Source organism: Aethalodelphis obliquidens, unplaced genomic scaffold (assembly GCF_003676395.1).
Source record: "Aethalodelphis obliquidens isolate GAN/ISIS:26980383/991018 unplaced genomic scaffold, ASM367639v1 scaffold1, whole genome shotgun sequence".
Lineage (NCBI taxonomy): Eukaryota > Metazoa > Chordata > Mammalia > Artiodactyla > Delphinidae > Aethalodelphis > Aethalodelphis obliquidens.
Genome location: NW_020837945.1, coordinates 40,551,861 through 40,571,795, shown reverse-complemented (window position 1 = coordinate 40,571,795; position 19,935 = coordinate 40,551,861). Strand labels below are relative to the sequence as shown.

The following is a 19,935-nucleotide window of genomic DNA, read 5'->3' as shown; positions in this document are numbered from 1 at the left end:
TTGTTCCAAATGAAGTTAAAGACAACTAAGCACTACTAGCTACTAGAGCCATCTTACAGAAAAAACTGAATGAACTTTTTGGCAAACCCAATCCCTCCTACATTTGGAGTGCACTTTCATAAATGTTTATACTGTAAATTATATACCTGTACTCCTACCAATCCTTCTATTAAAGATTAGTAAATTAGCTTAAATTCATCTTTCTAATATAAAAATTATAAATGAAAGTTTTGTTTTTTTGTGTGCGTGCACTCGTTAAGTGCACCATATTTTGGAGGCCACTTCTATGGGGAAATAACTCTGGATAGGAAATAGAGATGAAAGAAAGATTTCACTTTTGTCTACTTAAGAAGACACAGGATGAAAGAAAAGTTTCTAAGTATCTTCTGGCTTATTTTTCCTTAAATAGTATGGTGGCTTTTTTGGATGATATTCAATTTAAAAGCCTCCCAAGTGAAAAGGAAACACTTAAATCACTACAGAATTTACAACTTATCTTTTCTAGAGTATATTCATATTGTGTTTTTTTAGAATGTTTACTTAATTAAATTTGGACCTGTGTATTAACCTCATCCTTTATTTACCCACTGCACTGTGCTAAATACAATTTCCTCAGAAACTTACATTCAATCTTGTGTTTTTGCCAAAGGCAGAGAGAAAACATAACTACCTCACTCTTCTTTTAGAATCCATTTAGTTCCAGAAGATGTTTCTTCCCTGCACCTGCTGCCACTTTAGAGTTGGCCACCACAACATGTCTGTGAAGCTGCAGGTCAGTGTTCTGGACATCACACAAACTTGATCTTAACCCTTTCGCTTATCATAGGATAAAGGTTCTTAATGCCCCGACTTCATATTTAAGGACCTCTGGATTTACGTACCTACTCACTCACCTATTATTGCACATCATGACTCCTTTTCTCCATCCTGGTCTCTTCCATGTCTCCCAAACTTATCTTGTCCTTTCTTGCCTATGCCTTTTCTCGTATCATTCTCTTTCTTTTACAACTTTTGGTAAACCTATCTAAATCCTTTCTTAACTATTTTTCCACAGAGAAGCCTCCACTAGCCACCTCAATCCATAATAATTCTTTCTCCTGCAGTACTGAAAATCTGTACCACTCCACTCTTCTGGTACTCATAATATAGGAGGAAGGCCTTGCATTACTAATTAGGTGTTGCCATCTTACTTCCTAGGTAGTTAAAAGCTTCTTCAAACAGTCAGAAAAGGAAAGGTATATCAGAGAAGACGTATTTGCAATAATAAATAACTTTTTAAATCAAAATAGGAATTTATAGAAATCTGTGTAAGTAGAAGCACTATGGAATATGTCTTATTTTGAATGAAATGCAGATTCCAGAAGAAAAGTATAAAATACCACATGTCAAATTCATTCATAAGCAAGCTACTGCAGTAAATCAAAGCAAAAATACAAAAGGTATTCAATGTGGTTAATTTATAAAAACAAAGCCTTAAAATACAGTAAAATCTTTATAATACTTTGAAATGAGAATGCTCATGATATCTTTTATTATTATATTTTCATCGATTATCTTATGGCAAAGCATTTTAAAAGTGGTAAAATTCAAAGATGTTATGCAGTTTTCATTTACAAAAAGACAGTTCTCACAAATTTGCTGTTCATTTCTGTGATAAGTTCCTAAGAAGTATTTACCTATGTTTTTGAAAACATAAACATTCTGAGTTTGCTCATATAAAGAGAATAGTATACAGTGAAAAAGTTACTGCTTTGTAAAAGAAAGTTCTTTAGGAGAAAATCATTTAAAATGGATGTTTGGACGTATTTACATCATTACGTGATTGTTGTTGCCCAAAATCGGTATCACCTATAATGCTTGTATCTATGCCATTAAAAAACTTAAACTAGAATTTTCTGTTTAAAACAATCCTTCAATAAGAACCTGCTGTATAAAAATAAATAAATAAAATTCTAAAAAAAAAATTCTTCATTTGGAGCATTTAAATGAGTTATTTTGTTTAAAAAATGGTTGCTATTCAAGAAAACAATGATTGATTTCAGAAACAATAGAAATTCAGCAGTCAAATTGCAACAAAAAATTGCAAATTTGCAAAAAGTTGCAAAATTGCAAATTTTTTATTAAAAAAATTATAAATTTGGTGGAAGGCATTTAAAACTGAGTATCAACATTTAGAAAAAAAAATTTTTCCATTTGGATCTACCAAAGGTATCTTTTTCACCTACGACAACTATTAAAACCAAGTATCAAAGCAAACTGAACTTAAAAAATCAGACTTTGAAGTACTATGTGAACTGTTAAAAATTTTTCAAAAATAAAAGCACATTCAGTCATACTGATGTCATTAAAGTCTCACACTGTTAAAATATTTTACTATGTATTTTTGTGTTTTATAATGTATTATAGTATTAGTGCACGTACATAAATAACAAATATACATATATTGGGGATATGTGCTCAAACTTAAAAAAAAAATCTCGATGAGTATTATATCAGAAGTCTGGGGATTCTTGGTTTTAGGTATTATTTGTTTTTATGTTTGTGTTTGGAATTAAATATAAAACTCATCTGCTTCTATTGATCCTAATGTCATGGCAGTTTTCTTCAACATCTCCTGATCTGCTTCTTCCTTGCCATTTCTATAATTTGCACTCTAGTTGATGCCTTCATCTGCTATCATTCAGGTAACCAAACTAAAGTTTCTTCTTCTTCCCTCTCCCGGATAAGGTGGTCTTGAAAAGGCTTTAAAATGTTAAGACCATGAAGCATTTAAGATGGTAGTATAAATAAAAACGTTTCTTTAAACCTATTCTTTTGACATATACATTATTGCAAACACATGGTTACATCATTTCATATAATAGATTAGGGAATACTGGAAAGAATGCTGGGTTGAGAACAGGATTTAGGCCCTTTTTCTGCTTCTATAAACCTCAACTCCACTGGAGCTTAATTTTCTGATCTATAAAATAAGGGATTATTGGATTAAATAATTTCTAAAGTGACTCTCAGTCTTAAAATTATAAAAATGCATTAATGCACATAAATTACACATATTTGATTTTTTAAAATAACTAGAATCACGTACTTAGTGAACTATTTAAGATACCTCTTTTGGGGCTTTTGAAAAAAACAAATATTTAAATATGAGTAACTGTCTCCTGTAATAAACCTGATTGCATTATTATATTTAAAAAATTTTAGGTAACAATGTAAATGTTACTTAAATTAGCAATCAGTTTTTTTCTGAAGCGGAAGCCAATCATAAATACAGTAAAACTATCAACTGAGAGTATAATCAAATTTCAAAATTAATTGGTGGTTGCCATGCTAATAAAAGCACAACCGTGCCCTACTATCAATATTTTTAAATAAGTAATGAGATATTATGGCCAACAGAGAAGTGCTATTGTTACAGTTCTAGCCTCTAAGATAGACCCTGAAGCAGAATTAAAGTATATGCAAGATTTATTTGAGCACAGTTTCCTACACAGAGAGCTAAATGTAAAATATAACTCAGCAGAAAGAGTACTGGAGTCAGTCAAGAGAACAGGTCACAATACGGGCTATGCTACAAATTGAACAAGTTACTTAAGCGTCAGTAAACATTGTTGAATGAATGAATTAATGAATCTCTCTGGTCTTTGGTTTCATCATTTATTAAAAAATTAGATTGGACTTAATATCCTCTACAGTTCTTTACAGCTAAATTTTCTATGAGCTAATATTTTATCTGGGAAAATATAAACTACTTCAAGCACTAATATGTTGATAATTCTAATTATTATGTATTAAAGACACTCTGCAGAATCAGCTTTCAGTGAATAATGAGTGCCTCAGTGATCCTGATATGCTTTTAGAACTAATTTCAAAGTTAAGTCCTATCACTGACTTTAAAGGCACGTATATGTCTGCTCCTGACAACACAGATTGCAAGATACTCAGGATATTAAGATCTTCATTTATGTTGGATACTATGGTGTGAATAACTATCAATGTTCATCTCTTTTGAGATGACTGCTCTTCCATATGCCCAGGTATACCCGCCTTTCCTGAGATATGCAACTTATTGATGTTGACAGCCCTATCTTTTGGAGGCTTGCTCTTGGTCCCTTGAGCTTAACTATCTCAAGTTTATTTATTATATATTTTATGCTTGAAATAATTCTGGGTCTTTTATCTCTTCAAAGTGACTGTAGAACTTCAACAGTTGAACCAAAGTAAAGTGTTTCCTACTCAAACAGATTATTAAAAAAAACACAGAGAAAGTGAAAACATTTCTGAGGCGGTGACATATAAGAATTATTAACCATGAGTAATAATTTCAAGATAAATGCCAGAGGAAAAATATCAAAGCTTTTACCCATTTCAACACAAGATTTATCTAAGGAATACAATCTTTACAAAATGATTTCAGAATCTGAAACTTTAATTTTAACATCAATCCCTCTTACTCCCAGTGCTAAATATGTGGCACACTTGTCAAACATGTTTCTTTCATAGATAGTGAAATCTTTTCTCTTATACTTTTCTCACAATTAAACATACTTTAGTTTCTCTTTTTTCCTACACATCGTCAAGGTATAATCTACAAGTAAACATTTGATGGTTTCATCCCATGAATACATTTATTGATGTCTCCCCCATCTTATTGTACACAGTGGTAACCAATGGACCATGAAGTAAACAGCTTCAGACAATACACCTCATTGTTTCTTATTTTTTAAGAGTTCAGCAAGGATAATACATCTCTAAATAGAACTTTTTTTTTAAGTAAGAAATGGCTAGGCATCAGATGGAAATGTCTATGGACTTATTTATCCTTCCTTTGTACTGGCAGACATACCAGTCCCCCTTAGGGGACTTAGACTACTAAGTGTTGGAAACAAAGGGATGAAAGTTAGTCTTTGCCCACCAAATCTAGTTATGTCGTAGTTGGAGAGACTATCAAACCACAGACAGAATATAGATTAGTGCTTTGTAACAGTGGAAAAACTTAGGTGGGGCAAGTCATATGCAGTCAAGATGGAGTTGTGCAGAGACAGGAGAGCTTCTATTCAAGCAGAAAATATGGGAACACAATTTTGAAACTGCTTCTCACTTATGTCTTGTTCTTAAGCTGATATGGTTATATTTAAAAACCTTTTAACCAGCAATACAAAGGTGGTTTTGAATACCAAGATGAGGAATTTTGGTATTCAAAACCGCCAAATTAAGTATTTGGGAAATTTCTTCCAAGTAGCCTAGGGAGGAGGGGACATGATCCCAGTTTTGAGAAGGTTTCAGTGGAATGTTAATAGTTCTAAACTTATTCCTATTAGCTACAAATAATAAAATCTGGGAGATGTGCTGGTCTTATGACCACGATGAATATATACTCTAACTTCTCAGGGGAGATCAACACTTGCCCCAGTGCAACAGGGTGGGCATAACGATCTATTGTGGCTGGTTGTTTTACTGCTGATTATTTTTTGCTCCTTTTTTTCTTTTTTTTTTTTTGCTGTACGCGGGCCTCTCACTGTTGTGGCCTCTCCCGTTGCGGAGCACAGGCTCCGGACGCGCAGGCTCAGCGGCCATGGCTCACGGGCCCAGCCACTCCACAGCATGTGGGATCTTCCCAGACCGGGGCATGAACCCGTGTCCCCTGCATTGGCAGGCAGACTCTCAACCACTGCGCCACCAGGGAAGCCCCTATTTTTTGCTCCTTTTAAGATGCTATTGCAGTAAGATAGCCTTGGGCCTCTTCCTGTTTGGAAGTTTATGTCCCCTACCTCACCTCCTCCCATCTCCTTCCTCTACTCCCCCAAGGAAGATCAAGCAGATTTAAAAATAGGGTGAAGTCCCAGGAAAAAAAGCTTAAGGAAGGCCAACTTCTAGTCTAAACAAAAAAGATCTTTGTGATTTATACACTGACCCCAAAGGATGGGGATAGAGTTTTCTCTGAGATAAAGGTAGGCTCATTAAAACATTTGTAGAGCTCTAGCAGTAACGCTTTTAATTACTGGTTGGCATTTTGTTGACTACTCCAGGGTCTCTGTTTTTTTTCCCCTAAATTAAACAAGTGAACAAAAATCTTTATAACATCTATTTTTCTCTTGATTAATAAAAATTATACATGTTCTTGGATTAAAAAGAAACAAATTAGGAAGATACATATATAGACCCATGAAACTAAACATTATTGTGCGTCATCAGTACTTGGATATTCCAAAGATATTTAAAACTCTTACATCTAGAATGGAACTTATCTTCTTTCTATATCCTCCTCTTCCTGCTAGGATCACTGCTCACTTAGTGAATAGCACTACCCTACGTGGTTACTTCAGCTTAGATGCCCAAGAATATACTTGATTCCTCCCTATCTTCCTTACCTCCATCCAATCAATAACATAATCTGAGATTTTAGTTCCTGATTACTGTGTGTGTGCTTTTATTTAAAACTTGTATTTTCTTTTCTTGGAATCATTTCTGATATTAATAGGATTTTCATAATAACGATATTAACAATAGTGTGCTAATTTTTACTTGTTTCTTCAGGTCGGTCCTGTTTTTTTTCTGTAACAACTCTGTGTAAATTCTTTGTTTTGATCACTTCTAAATCAGCTGGCATACTTCTTTTATTTGTTTTCCTGATAAAAGATGTAGCTGGTTTGTTTTCCAAGTATTTGGACTATTTATTTCTGTTGCCTTCTCTCATAGACTATAGGGCCTGGCAGCTGTATTATTAAATAATATTTTTCCCTTTAAAAACTCCAGACATTATTTATTTATTCTGGCATTTGTTACAATGAAGAAGTTCACTGCAGACCTGATTTTATTCTTTCCTTTGTGAGAATCCTGTTTGTTCTACAGGAGTCCTGCATCTTTCTTTATCTTGAAAACTGAAATAAGATACAGCTGTATGTAATTATGAATTGAAAATTAATTTTTAAAAATTATTTCCTTCACTGATTTGGATTTTCCTGGAGCTAATCTGCTGTTGATCGCCTTCACTACACTTTTAGTTTAGTAGTTTCATCTCCATACAATATTTTACTTCCATACATTCCTGAGGTTGTCCCTTCTTTACAATTTCACTTCCAGTTTCATGGAAGATACCATAGACTCAACCACAGCAAGAACATAACTGATCCTTGTTTTAAAAACTGTCTTATCTTACCATGTAACTGATGGTAACTGGTGTTAGTCTCTTTATTCATCTTTACCTAGAGTATTTAGAACAGAGAGCTCTTTTACTAATGGGTAAACAGGTTTCTGTCAAATCCTTCAAGCCCAAACAGAGAAGGTAAAAGTTTATAAGTTTGATTTGTTAGATGAATGGCCCATGAGGCAGTAAATTATGAAGAAGCTACAGTGGGAGACAAAACTTTACAAAACTTTCTGACCTCTGGGTATTGGGGCAGGCTGCATTTAGTTTGGGTCATACAGTCATTCTCTCAGTGGAAGGAATGCTCTCATGCAGAGCCATACATCCCATTCTTAATGTAGGTATAACACGATTCCTGTTCTGTTGGTTCTGCTGCACACCTAGTGCATTTTGAAGAAGCACCAACAAGAATGAGATTGGTCACATACCAAATGCCCCACCACCTGCTACTTCCTCCAGCCCCTATTGTTACAAGCTGGTAGGGGGAGTGGCGTATTACTGGATAGCACTGGAGGGTCTTTCTTTTATCGCTCTCTCTCATTTCCCTATTTAATCACATTCAGTTAATTGACTGTTAATAAGTCCTCATCCTAGTTAACAGAATTTACAAGGAAGTTTTTCCAAATTTTATATTATTTTTGTCATTTCATTAGGAATCTAAAATATTTAATTAAATTAATGGATTTTGGAGTGTATGAATTCAATCACGAGCCTATGGAAAGCTCACCAATGAACAGATTAAAAATAATAATGAGGTAGGGGCATCATATAAGAAATGTGTCATCTTCTTGTGTTGAGGTAAAGAAAAGTTACTGGAAGCCAAGTGCCAAGTAAGCAAGGGTCTTAGAAGCCAGCATAGATCTTGCTCAACTTACAATGGGGTTAAGTCCCAATAAACCACCGTAAGTTGAAAATATAAGTCGAAGATGCATTTAATACACCTAACCTCCCAAACATCATAGCTTAGCCACGCCTACCTTAAAAATGCTCAGAACACTTACATTACAGTTGGGCAACGTCATCTCCCACAAAGCCTATTTTATAATAAAATGTTGAACATCTCATGTAATTTATTGATTATACTGAAAACGAAACAGAATGGTTGTCTGGGTACAGAACGGTTGTAAGTGTATTGGTTGTTTACTCTTGTGATGGCATGGCTAACTGGGAGCTACGGGGAGCTGCTGCTTGCTGCAGCTGCCCAGCATATGAGACAGTATCATGTGGCATATCACTAGCCTGGGAAAAGATCAAAATTTGAAGTACAGTTTCTACTGAATGGTATGCTTTCACACCATTGTAGAGTTGAAAAATTGTAAGTTGAACCATCGTTAAGTTGGGGACTATCTGTATATGGAACATCTGGCTCTAAGAATGAAGTTTCCTCTTGGAATAAAGCATTGGAAAAATATAGTCAGTGGATAAGAAAAATTAATAATTTCTACTTGAACAACTCAAGGTTTAGGAAATCTGAAATTCATGGAGAACAGAATAAGCTTAAGAGGTAGGTTTTGATCTCACTGTGAAAAACAGAAATCCGAACAGTATGACTTCAGAGTTCACACATTTCACCAGGCAGGTTACAGGCCTGCCTTAGGCCTTAAGCCTGATCATTTTTCTAAGAACCACGCCAAACCGATGAACCTATATACAGCAAGTACGATCATTATCCCCATTTTACAAATGATAAAACTGACACAGAAATTATGTAACTTGCCCAAGATGACAGAGTGGCAAGCTGGGATACTCACAGTTGGAAAATGGGAGGGGAGTAGGTGGGGGAACAGATAAGCGATTAACTCAAACCCAGCAAAGAATGTTAGACCCTTGCTAACCCAAAGCGTGATCAGGGAACGGCACCATCAGCATCATCTCAGAGCAGGTCAGAGATGCAGACTCTCAGGCCTCACCCCAGAACTACTGAGTCATAACTTGGACTTTAACAAGATACCCAGGTGATCTTTATGTACATTAAAGTATTAGCAGCACTGTGTTTGTCCTACTTCTTGTAGAGGAGAAAGAGCATGATCTTAAGCTGTATGAAAGATGGATAGAAATGTACCACTTGGGAACTAGGGCTTGCACTAGTAGAAAGTATTAAAAAATTCAAAAGGTGACATTGAGATTGTCACTGGGTTATCAAAGGTCAGTCAAAAGCCTGGAGAATTCACAAAACTTAGCAAATGTGAGGTTTTAGAAGAGTATACATGATGGACTACGTGTTGGCCTTTCCTGGGTCGCTTAGGGCACATGTCTGGGAAGCACCAGCAGCAAAGCACCAGCAGCAGCAGTTCAGTTAGAAAATGGAAGACTATTCTCCAGATAAAGCTAAGATGGGAAGAGAAGGTAAAATCTCTCCAAGGAGGCAGGAGTTAGAGGCCCAAGAAAATTCAGAGTAGGAAGAAAGAACAGCAACAAAAGTAGTGGAAATGCAGAGATTAAAAACAAACAGGAGAAGGGGCGGGCTTTAAAATTTGAGTAGGAGATAGAAAACAATACAAAACCATGAACTCTCCCTTGAGGGATTAATTATTTTGATAACTGAATGGAAACCCTGTTCACAAGAAAAAAAGAAAAAGGATATATCCCTTCACAAATGCTATGATTTCACACATTTAAAACAGAAGTCAAGTATTGTCTCTCATCTACTCTAAAAACACTTCAGTAGTTCCCACTAAAGTCATCTGTCACTTTCTAAAATACTCTTACTTTACAAAGGTTTGACTTCTTGTCTTTGTGTCTCTACACCAGAATTCAACTGCACAGTAGTAGGGGCTCTTCTGTTTTTGCTTATTTTGGTTTTTCCAGAGCTTAGCGCCTAGCACACAATGGGGACTAAATAAATATTTGCTGAAGTAAAAGTTCAAGAATAGATTGCCAAGAACACAAGTGTCAAAGGAAAAATGGAATGGAAAATTAAGAAGTTTTAAATACTTGAATATAGACTCTAATTAGAATGCAGGCTCCATGAGAACAGGTATTTTTACCACTTGCTGAATGTAAGGATGGATAAAGTAGGAAGTTCAATATAATGTACCTAATTTCACTGATTCTAAGATACATTTTTTCATATTTTTATAACTCTGAAATCAGATTATGTTTTACATTCAATGCTATCTTTGAATCCATGTCAGCCTGGTAATGGTCATGATGTAGTTGTCATTCTGCATGCACGGACATTCAGAGACAATATGAAAACTTGCAAAAGGGTATATTGGTGACGCAGAATAAAATCCAGGAGACTAGCAGAGCACTCTCTTAACTCTTGGATATCAGATGGTATAGGAAGGGTATAGGGTAATTAATCTAATTTAACACTACCCCTGAAGCAGGAGTCAAAAGTTGATTAAACAGAACTTATTATAAAGCCAGCTTAAGCTTTTAAAAGCCCAGTACCAGTGACTTTGAGTTCTTTTATTAATTATTTTAGGAAATGCTGCATCACCAACACTTTTGATGCCACTGAAGACAAAATGGTGTAGAAAAATAGACACTGATGACTGGAAAGGAAAAGCAATTCTAGAGTAAGCTTCTGAATGTGAAGAAGTTTTAGATATACCTTAGCCAATTAAGTTTGCTTATAGTTTTCCTATTTTATGTATGTACCAGAGTGATCACTCATAAAAATCTGTTTTAATTCAGTCTAAAAGTTCTTTAAATAAACATGAAATAAAAATTCTAGGTGAGAGAAAGCACTGCATGACTTTCTGTTACTCTGATGACTTCCTTCCTCAAGGTAGATTGCAATACGTTGTCTGAACAACTATACCTCTAGGGGGAGCTCAAAGTACATCTTTCTTTATTCCACCCCAAAAAAGGGCAATGAGACTGCCAAGGACCCATCAGTGAGCCACGGTACTACGTATTGCTTCCCAACAAAATGGTAAAAACATCAAATGTTCTTTTATCTACAGGTGAGGTCTTAGATCTTTTGTCATTCCCTTCTGGATTTACTCTTCACTCATAGAGCATGTGCAAAAAAAAAAAAAAAAATCTGTCTCCTATCTTGGGAAGGCTATTAAGAAAACAAATGACAAAATCAGGAGACAACCAAAGGAAAAAGTGGCATGGGACAAACAGCCTGCTTCTAGTCTAGGCAAAAAGAGTCCTTTTTCCAGGCTGAGTTCTACATGGGGCTTTGGAACAAAAGCCTTTAGCAATAAAAAGCAAGTATATGTCCAAGATGCGCTTGGGAATCTATAAGGGTGGTGGCAGCAGGCTCTAGTCTAGCAAATGTGGAATTAGAATCCTCTGTATGAATTGCTTAGAAGTACAGCTAAAGATTAATTTTAAGAACTTTCTTTTTTGCCAACATAACAGAATCTTAAGCACTGCCACCTTAGTAAATATAAAAGCTTATAATCAATATACTATTTTTAGGTGGGGAATAAAGGCCTGTTTTAAATGTAGACAAAATGTAGACAAAATGTTTTACCTGGAATGATCCAAGAATATCCTTTAAGGGCTCTTCATAAAACTCATCTCTTCCAAAGAACAGCAGCAACTCAAAGAAACTCCTGGAAAGAATAAGTGAATGATAACTTTCATTGCTTCTCTGAATTTTTGCCCCAATTTAAAAGTCTCAAGAGATACCAGTTATATAATATCACATATTTAGTTTTAAAATAGTTGGCTTTGAAAAATTATATTGATCATTTAGGATTCATGTTATGTTTTCAGTAAAATTATAATAAAAAGAAATACACTGAAATTCTATACCTATAGAATGAACAATTACATTACTTATGTCTACCAGTGTTCACAGTGGGGGAAAAAATGCAATGGTATACTAGGTGGCAAAAATGTGGCTATACATATAACAATGATTCAAAATGGGCACATAGTCCAGCTTCACCCCAATACAATGGACCCCAGAGAAAACTCAAAATCTGATTGTTTTTCAAAGAGATACAAGGGGTGGTAAAATTGACCCAAAAATATAAGAGGCACAATGAAAAGTCTCAGCCAACATTTATATTATAGCAATATCACCAATTTTATACCTAATACATGACACATGGTCCTCAAACCCTAGGCTTACCTTGATTATCCCATTTATGATAAGTTGTCCAAACTCTGTGGTTCCTCCTTTTTAAATAAATTATTTGGAAAATACTGTTACTAAGTACTTTATGTGCCTTTAACAATTCATGAGTTCACACAGGCAGAAATATAACTTATTTCCTAATCATGAGCAAGGAAAACTATTAAAAATTATTTAGTAATCCTAAAGTATCACAATGATGAATCCCTGAAAAATTTTAAATTTTATTAACCTAGAAGACTCAACTAGGAATACCTGAAGTCGTATTTTTTTAAACACTTGTGGCGCCTTTTTTTGAGGCATAATTGACACACAACAATATATTGGTGTCAGCTGTACAACATAATGATTCAACATTTGTATATATTGTGAAATGATCACAGTAAGTCTAGTTAACATCCATCACCATACATAGTTGCAATTTTTTTCTTGTGATGAGAACTTTTAAGATTTTTTCTCTTAGCAATTTTCAAATATGCAACATAGTATTATTAACTATAGTCACCATGCTGTGTATTATTAATACATCTCCATGATTTATTTATTTTATAACTGGAAGTCTGTACCTTTTGTCTCGCTTCGTGCATTCTGCCTACTCCCCACCCCCCACCTCTGGCAACCACTAATCTGCTCTCTGTATCTATGAGCTTGGTATTTTGGGGGTTCTTGGGGTTTTTTTGTCTTAAAATTCAACATATAGGTGAGCTCATACAGTATTTGTCTTTATCTGACTTATTTCACTTAGCATAATGCCCTTAAGGTTCATCCACGCTGTCACAAATGGCAATACTGCATTTTTTTAATGGCTAAATAATGTTTGTGTATATATACCACATCTTCTTTATCCACTAATCCACTGATGGACACACTTAGGTTGTTTCCACATCTCAGCTCTTGTAAATAATGCTGCAATAAACATGGGGTGCATATGTCTTTTTGAGTTAGTGTTTTCATTTTCTTTGGATAAATACTGAAGTGGAATTGCTGGATCATATGATAGTTCCAATTTTAATTTTTTGAGGGAACTCCAGACTGTCTGCACCAATTTACATTCCCACTAACAGTGTACAAAGGTTCCCTTTTCTCTGCATCCATGCCAACATGTATTATTTCTTGTCTTTTTACTTTTTGCCTTTAATCAAAGCAAATCACTAATAAAGACAACTTTTAAAATACAAATGCAAATGTAGAATATAACTGAGAATTTTAAAATTATATAAAAGACCTAGGTATTACACAATAATTACAAAGACCCTTCTAAATACAGTATAGTAACCATACTCCATAAACTGATATATTTATAAATTTGACTACTTAAAATTTTTAAATGTCAACAGAACAAAACCACATAAAAGCAGTCAAAAGTAAAATAATACACTGAGAATCTTTGCTGATTTCCTTAATTAAAAAGCTTATATAAGTAATTTTTGTTTTTAAAAAAACCAGTTAACAACCTAGTAGAAAACTGGGAGAGAAGACCACAGAAAAGAAACGCAAGTGGATTTTTTTTCAAATATGAAAAGATTCTCTATAATTAAATAAGTGAAATTATAAAGATGAAATGTCATCTCTCCTATCTTATTTACAAAAATAAAAATGTTGATATATCCCATGATGGCTCTGAAGTACAGAAATAGGCTCTGCTATCTAGTTGGAGGGATGGTAAGTGGTACTACTTTTAAAGGCAACATAGTAATAGTCAACAAAATTTTAAACGCACACATACCACTAGACTTACCATTTCCATTTATAAGAATTTAATCCTCCAAATAATACACACATAAGTTCAAAGACACACATATATATGGATATGCATCCACAGATGGTTTGTAGCAGTAAAACAATGGAAACATACTAAATGTCTACCACAAGGGACTGGTTAAATTATAATATACCCATGAAGTGAAATATAATACAAATATTAATGAGAATATTATTGAGAATATATTTACATCTATATGAATAGATAAGGGGAAAATTCCAGCATATATTGTTAAACAAAGATGGAGAAATCTATTCATTACATTATCACTGGTGTAAAGGAAGGGAGAGAGTAGAAGGCACATGTACACCAATGCATATTGCCAGACTACTAGAGGGATATGCAACAAACTGGTAAAAACAGTTGCCTTTACATAGGGGAAAAAGAAACTAGGGGTCAGGGATGAAAAGGAGAATTATTTTTCATTATCAACCGTTATGTATTTATTTTACCATCAATAAGTAAGTATAAAATAGCACCATCAACGTACTTCTGGAATCTTCTCCATCCCTATTAATAAAGCATTAATTCACATCTATCTCATCTTTAAACTTCTAATAGACCCTATCTCCTGTCTTGCTATTCCACACTTACCTAAAATCCATGTTCAACATGGCTGCCATTGTTATCTTCCTAAAACACAGAATGATCTACTTACAGACTTAACACTTGCTGTGTAGATTTTACCATCTAAAGCAAAGACCTTCAGCTGACACATTTGTTTATATAGATCAAATATTTTTTAAAAATATTTTAGTTTCCAATATTTAAAAACTGTGGTATTTCAGATTAAATGTAGATTTCTCTGAGCTCTTGATAAAGAGGAACCCCTGTAACACAGGGCTTGCATCTCTCCATAGCAAAATAAGCTGAGCAGCTACTGCCTTTAGTCAGGGCATGGACCTCTCTTCCAATTTGTCAGTCTCCATCCATCTCCCATTTCCCCAGCACACTGCCTACTTGACTTATTTATTACTTATATTCCCATTCTATTTTATTTAGGTATTTGAGATCACTGATGAAGAGGAGGAAATTCAGATTCCTTATTTTGACATAAGAACCTTTATGTCTGATCCAAAACTACTTTTACACACAGATATTACTAAATTCCATGCTCAAATTGCAGCAAACTTTCCTACATAGCCTAAAACTCCTGTGTGCTTAAAGGTGTTTAGATCTGTTGCTTCCTCAAGACCTATTTATACGATTCCACCTAGGAACTTAGCCTAAAAACTCCCTTGCTTCTCTCCAGACTAATACATAGGTGATTCTTCTGTACTATCATAGTACTGTACTTTGCATGTATCACTATTATAACATGTTGAAACAAGGAGGTGTTAACTTTGTACTAGGTAGAATGGGGTAGAAATTGCATCATTACATTGAGTAGATAGTACTGACTGGTAGACCACTTAATTCTATTGAAGGAGGAAGAGATACAAAGGTTTTTAGTAGAAATAAAATATGCTATGGCAGTAAATTTAGAGATGAATGTGCAGATTAATATGACCTTGTAGATAATCTAAATATGCAGAATTATGTCTGTATTATGTGAACATGAAAGGGGAGCCAACATTACAGGAGATCTGTATATGCCTCACTATCAGCTACCTCAATAACAAGGCCCAAGTCCATTATAATGACATTAAAATGAGAAAAACTATATGCAAAATAAGTAGAGTAAATAATGATAAAACAATATGGTCTAGCTAACTCTGCCTGAGGGTAAGATTCAGGAAAGTCAACAAATATTTACATAGTAGTGAAATCACTAAGGGAAAAACCTAGAGTATATGTAGAAGTAGAAACTTCTTGTCTCAGACCTATTGAATTTCCTATTGCCTAGTGTAAAGGATCAACTAAGTGTTTAGAGATCAAATTGTCTAGCCCTCAAGGAGGCAAACTCTACAAGATGCAGAGTAAATGAGTCCACAATAGAACAAGGTAGGACTCCAAAATATACATAGCAGTCTAGAGCAGGAAGGCCTGTTGTTGTATAATACATGAGATAAGAATAGTTAGCCATATTTAAACTGTTAAAAAACAAAGACGGGCTTTCCTGGTGGCGCAGTGGTTGAGAGTCCGCCTGCTGATGCAGGGGACACGGGTTCATGCCCCGGTCCGGGAAGATCCCACATGCCGCAGAGCGGCTGGGCCCGTGAGCCATGGCCGCTGAGCCCGCGCATCCGGAGCCTGTGCTCCGCAACGGGAGAGGCCACAACAGTGAGAGGCCCGCGTACCACAAAAAAAAAAAAAAAAAAAAAAAAAAAAGACAAAAACAAACACCCCCCCCCAAAACAAAACAAAACAAAAAACCCAAGAGAATAATATTTCCTAACAGGTAAAAATTACATGAAATTTAAATATTACTGTCAATAAGTACATTATTATTCAAACAGAACCACACCCATATATTTACATATTGACTATGGTTGCTTTCATACTAGATAATAGAACTGAGTAGTGGCCACAGAGACCTTATGAGTTAAGCCTAAAAATACTTGCTATCTGGCCCTTTACTCACCCATGGTCTACAGCCACACTGGGTTTCAATCTCAGCACCACCATCTCCTTGATATGTGACCCTGGGCAAGTCACTTAATATCTCTGTGCCTCGGTTTCTTTATTTATAAAACAGGAACAATAACTGTAGCTACCTCTTGTAAAGCACTTAAAACAATCCCTGGAGGTGCTATAGGTGCATGCTAATAATAATATAGTACTACTACTTCTATTATTAACATTGCCATCAAAGTTTCCTTCAACAATCTAAGAAGAAACCTGAGGTCTTCACAGATTTGTTCTTCTCAGCTCTGCATATGTCAATTTTGTTGATATGTAAGACACCAATTTTTCCTCACTTAAATTATGAAGATTTTTTAAGATATCTAACTAAATTCATCAAAATGTTTCTTTCCAAAAATTTATTATTGTATAATGTTATATTGGTTTTTAATGTTGAATATGTTTCATATAGTGTTTAATGTTTGTGTAATAAAATATTTAGTATAATGCTTAATATGTCATAGTCTGTACATTAACCAATTATAATTAATATTAGTCCAAATTATGGGTTACCTACAGTTCATTCACCTAAATTGAAATAATTACTCAAAATAGAAATACCTAGGTAAAATGATTTATATAAAAACATAAATTATTTGCAGTGGGACAAGTATCTTATAGATGGTATGCCCTTTGAATTTAAAAAAGTATACCTTTTACCATCATTTTTATTTGACTTTCATCAATCAGTATATTCCTATTAGCTATGTAAGTTTAAATAACTAGAATATCACTAAAGTCTCCATTTATGAAACAAACTATATTCTATCCTTGGGTTGCTTGGAATTCAGACAATTATATTACAAGTGTTTACCAGACTTCACATATATTACAAGTGGTAATAAGGTGCCAGACTTCTTAAAATACAAAGGCACACATAAATAGATTGGTAATTATGACCAGAATTACTTTTCTTTTTTGGGTCTCTGAAGCAGATAAGTAATTTTCACAATAAAATATAAGAATGTGGATTTGTGCATTTATCTGCCATAGGAAAATTCCACTAAATTATGATGCTTAACTATCCAAATACAAGAAATCCACTTACTAATTTAAGCCAAAGAAAATTAGGTCTGTTCTACATGAATTAAATAAGAATAGAATAAAATGTTATTGCCCACACTTTAAACACTCATTTTTAACAATTTCTTCTACACTTACTAACTCTAAATCTTTGATCATATAGATGTTTCAACTCAGCAGTACTTAATCTTTTTTTTTTTTTTTTTTCCTTTGGCCATGCCCGTGCAGCATGTGGGACCTTAGTTCCCTGACCAGAGAACGAACCTGCACCTGCTGTAGTAGAAGTGTGGAGTCTTAACCACTGGACCACCAGGGAAGTCCCAGCACTACTTAATATTAACAAAGAGCATTTACTTTGTCATACTCAAGCATTCCAATGCATTTATCTTCAAAATACTTTCTTCAGTAACGTCTTTAGTGAGGAAAGAAGAGGTTCATAGTTTTTTTTTTTCAACTATATACTGATAAACTGTATCAGTATAAAACATTATTTTCTCTAAAGTATGACAGACTAGTACCCTTAGCGATTCACCATCAGAAAACAAGTAAAATCCTGGATAAAACAGCTGGCTTTTGCCTTGACTAAAACTTCAAACAGCTATGCCAATATGCTCCTCCCACCAACTTCACCACATTTCTAAGACTGTTAAGGAAAACTGTCTGGTTGCACTTTGAACTACCCTGGAAAAGAAAAAAAAAAAAATCTAGTTTTAAAATCCTCTCATATAGGTTGTCACCTGAATTCATATTGCGTACATGGTCCAAAAATTCTCAAGCCAAGAATTTAGCTAAGATTGGTCCTGGACTAGTAATATCTCCAGGTCCCTGCCAGAAACAAATGTAGATCCTTTCTGAATATCCACTTCAAATTCAGGCCTCAATTTTTGCAAATAAATTTATTCCAAGAAAATACAAATTCACAGTGTAAATAATAATGATGATGACAATAAAAACCACAGTATATAAGGAAACACAACACCATGAGCAAGAAGCAACAGAAAGTCCATGAAGATTTTATATATTTAAACCAGACCCAGAATATAAAATGAGGATAATATTAAGGAATAAAGTAATATTAAAATAATAAAAAATAGCAGTCAAAAAATTATAGAAATAAAAAGTAAAATCAATGAAATTAAAAGCCAATGAACATATTTAATTGCAGATTAGACACAGCTGAAGAAAGAACTGGTAAACAGAAAGATCTGTAAAAAAATAAAGTGCAATACAGAGAGACAAAGAAATGGAAAATACAAGCAAGAGTTAAAGACATGAGGAATGGAGTGTACAAGTCTAACATCCCTAATCATACTTCAGAAAAAAAAAAAAGAATGAGAGAATGAAGCTAAGACAAAAACTGGGTAAGAATTTTTTCATAACTGATGAAAGATACCAATCCTCAGGTACAGGAAGCCCAGAAAATCTCAATAATGATTAATAAAAATAAATCTATACCTAGCTAATCACAGTAAGCTATAAAATGCCAAATACAAAGAACAATATATAAACAACCAGAGAATAATAAAGACAGTTTACAAAGACACAGGTAATTAAATTAGCAAGAAGAGTCTAAGATGCAAATTAGTAAGCATATAGGCTAAAACATTTGACAGCATGAAGCAATAATAATAATTTCATCTGGGCTTTTAAAAGTCATAGCAAAAATACATGGCATCAATAAACATTAAAGTTGGAAGGAGAAGTTTCAGCCTTAGTGTTCCAGTGTTTTTGAAGTGGAGGAAGATAAAAAGCATATAAAATATATACTTCAGTAAGTTAAATATTAAATTCTCCTAATTTATAAATTTACATAACTTCCAAGTTTTTCTGAAAGTAGAAAGTTGATTACAAAGTTAATATCTAGGAAAACCATGAAATAGCATGAGCAATGAAAAGGAACTTGCCGATATTAAAACATTTTGTAAAGCCTTTATGATTCAACTAGCATTATACTGACACATCAACAAATAGTTTAATGAAATCAAATGGAAAATCCAAAAATAGGACAACTGCATGTGAAAAATGAGTATATGACAAAAACAGCATCTCAAATCAGGGAAAATGTTTACTCCATATCAGATAGCCCAATACTAAAAGACAAAATTGATTCAATCCAATTTCCAAACATAAGAAAAAATTCAAAATGGATAAAAAACCCTAAACATAAAAAATTAAACACTACAAATATCAGAAGTAATCACATATAACTTGGTTATAGAGAACTTTTTCTTAACTATGACTCAAAAGTCAGAAGCAACAGAACACTGATAAATTTTAATTACATTTTAAAATGTCTAAAAGTATAATTGCCATAAGGAAAGCAAAACATAAATGAAAACATATACATTTGTAACTAGTATCAGAGGAAGGGGTTAATATCCCTAATACATAAAG

The 19,935-nt window shown here is 34.1% G+C and overlaps 1 protein-coding gene across 7 annotated transcripts in view; it reads right to left on the bottom strand.

The window, feature by feature from the left end:
- The window catches only part of ZNF654 (zinc finger protein 654), a 94,307-nt gene that overhangs the window by 23,497 nt on the left and 50,875 nt on the right, over window positions 1-19,935 (bottom strand). For 6 of the 7 annotated variants that reach the window (XM_027102756.1, XM_027102759.1, XM_027102764.1 and 3 more), the window contains exon 3: window positions 11,583-11,664. In XM_027102756.1, coding sequence (XP_026958557.1) covers window positions 11,583-11,664 — 82 coding nt within the window. Of the gene's footprint in view, window positions 1-11,582; window positions 11,665-12,188; window positions 12,208-19,935 lie in introns of those variants that run through there. The other variant, XM_027102775.1, reaches the window with a different exon arrangement.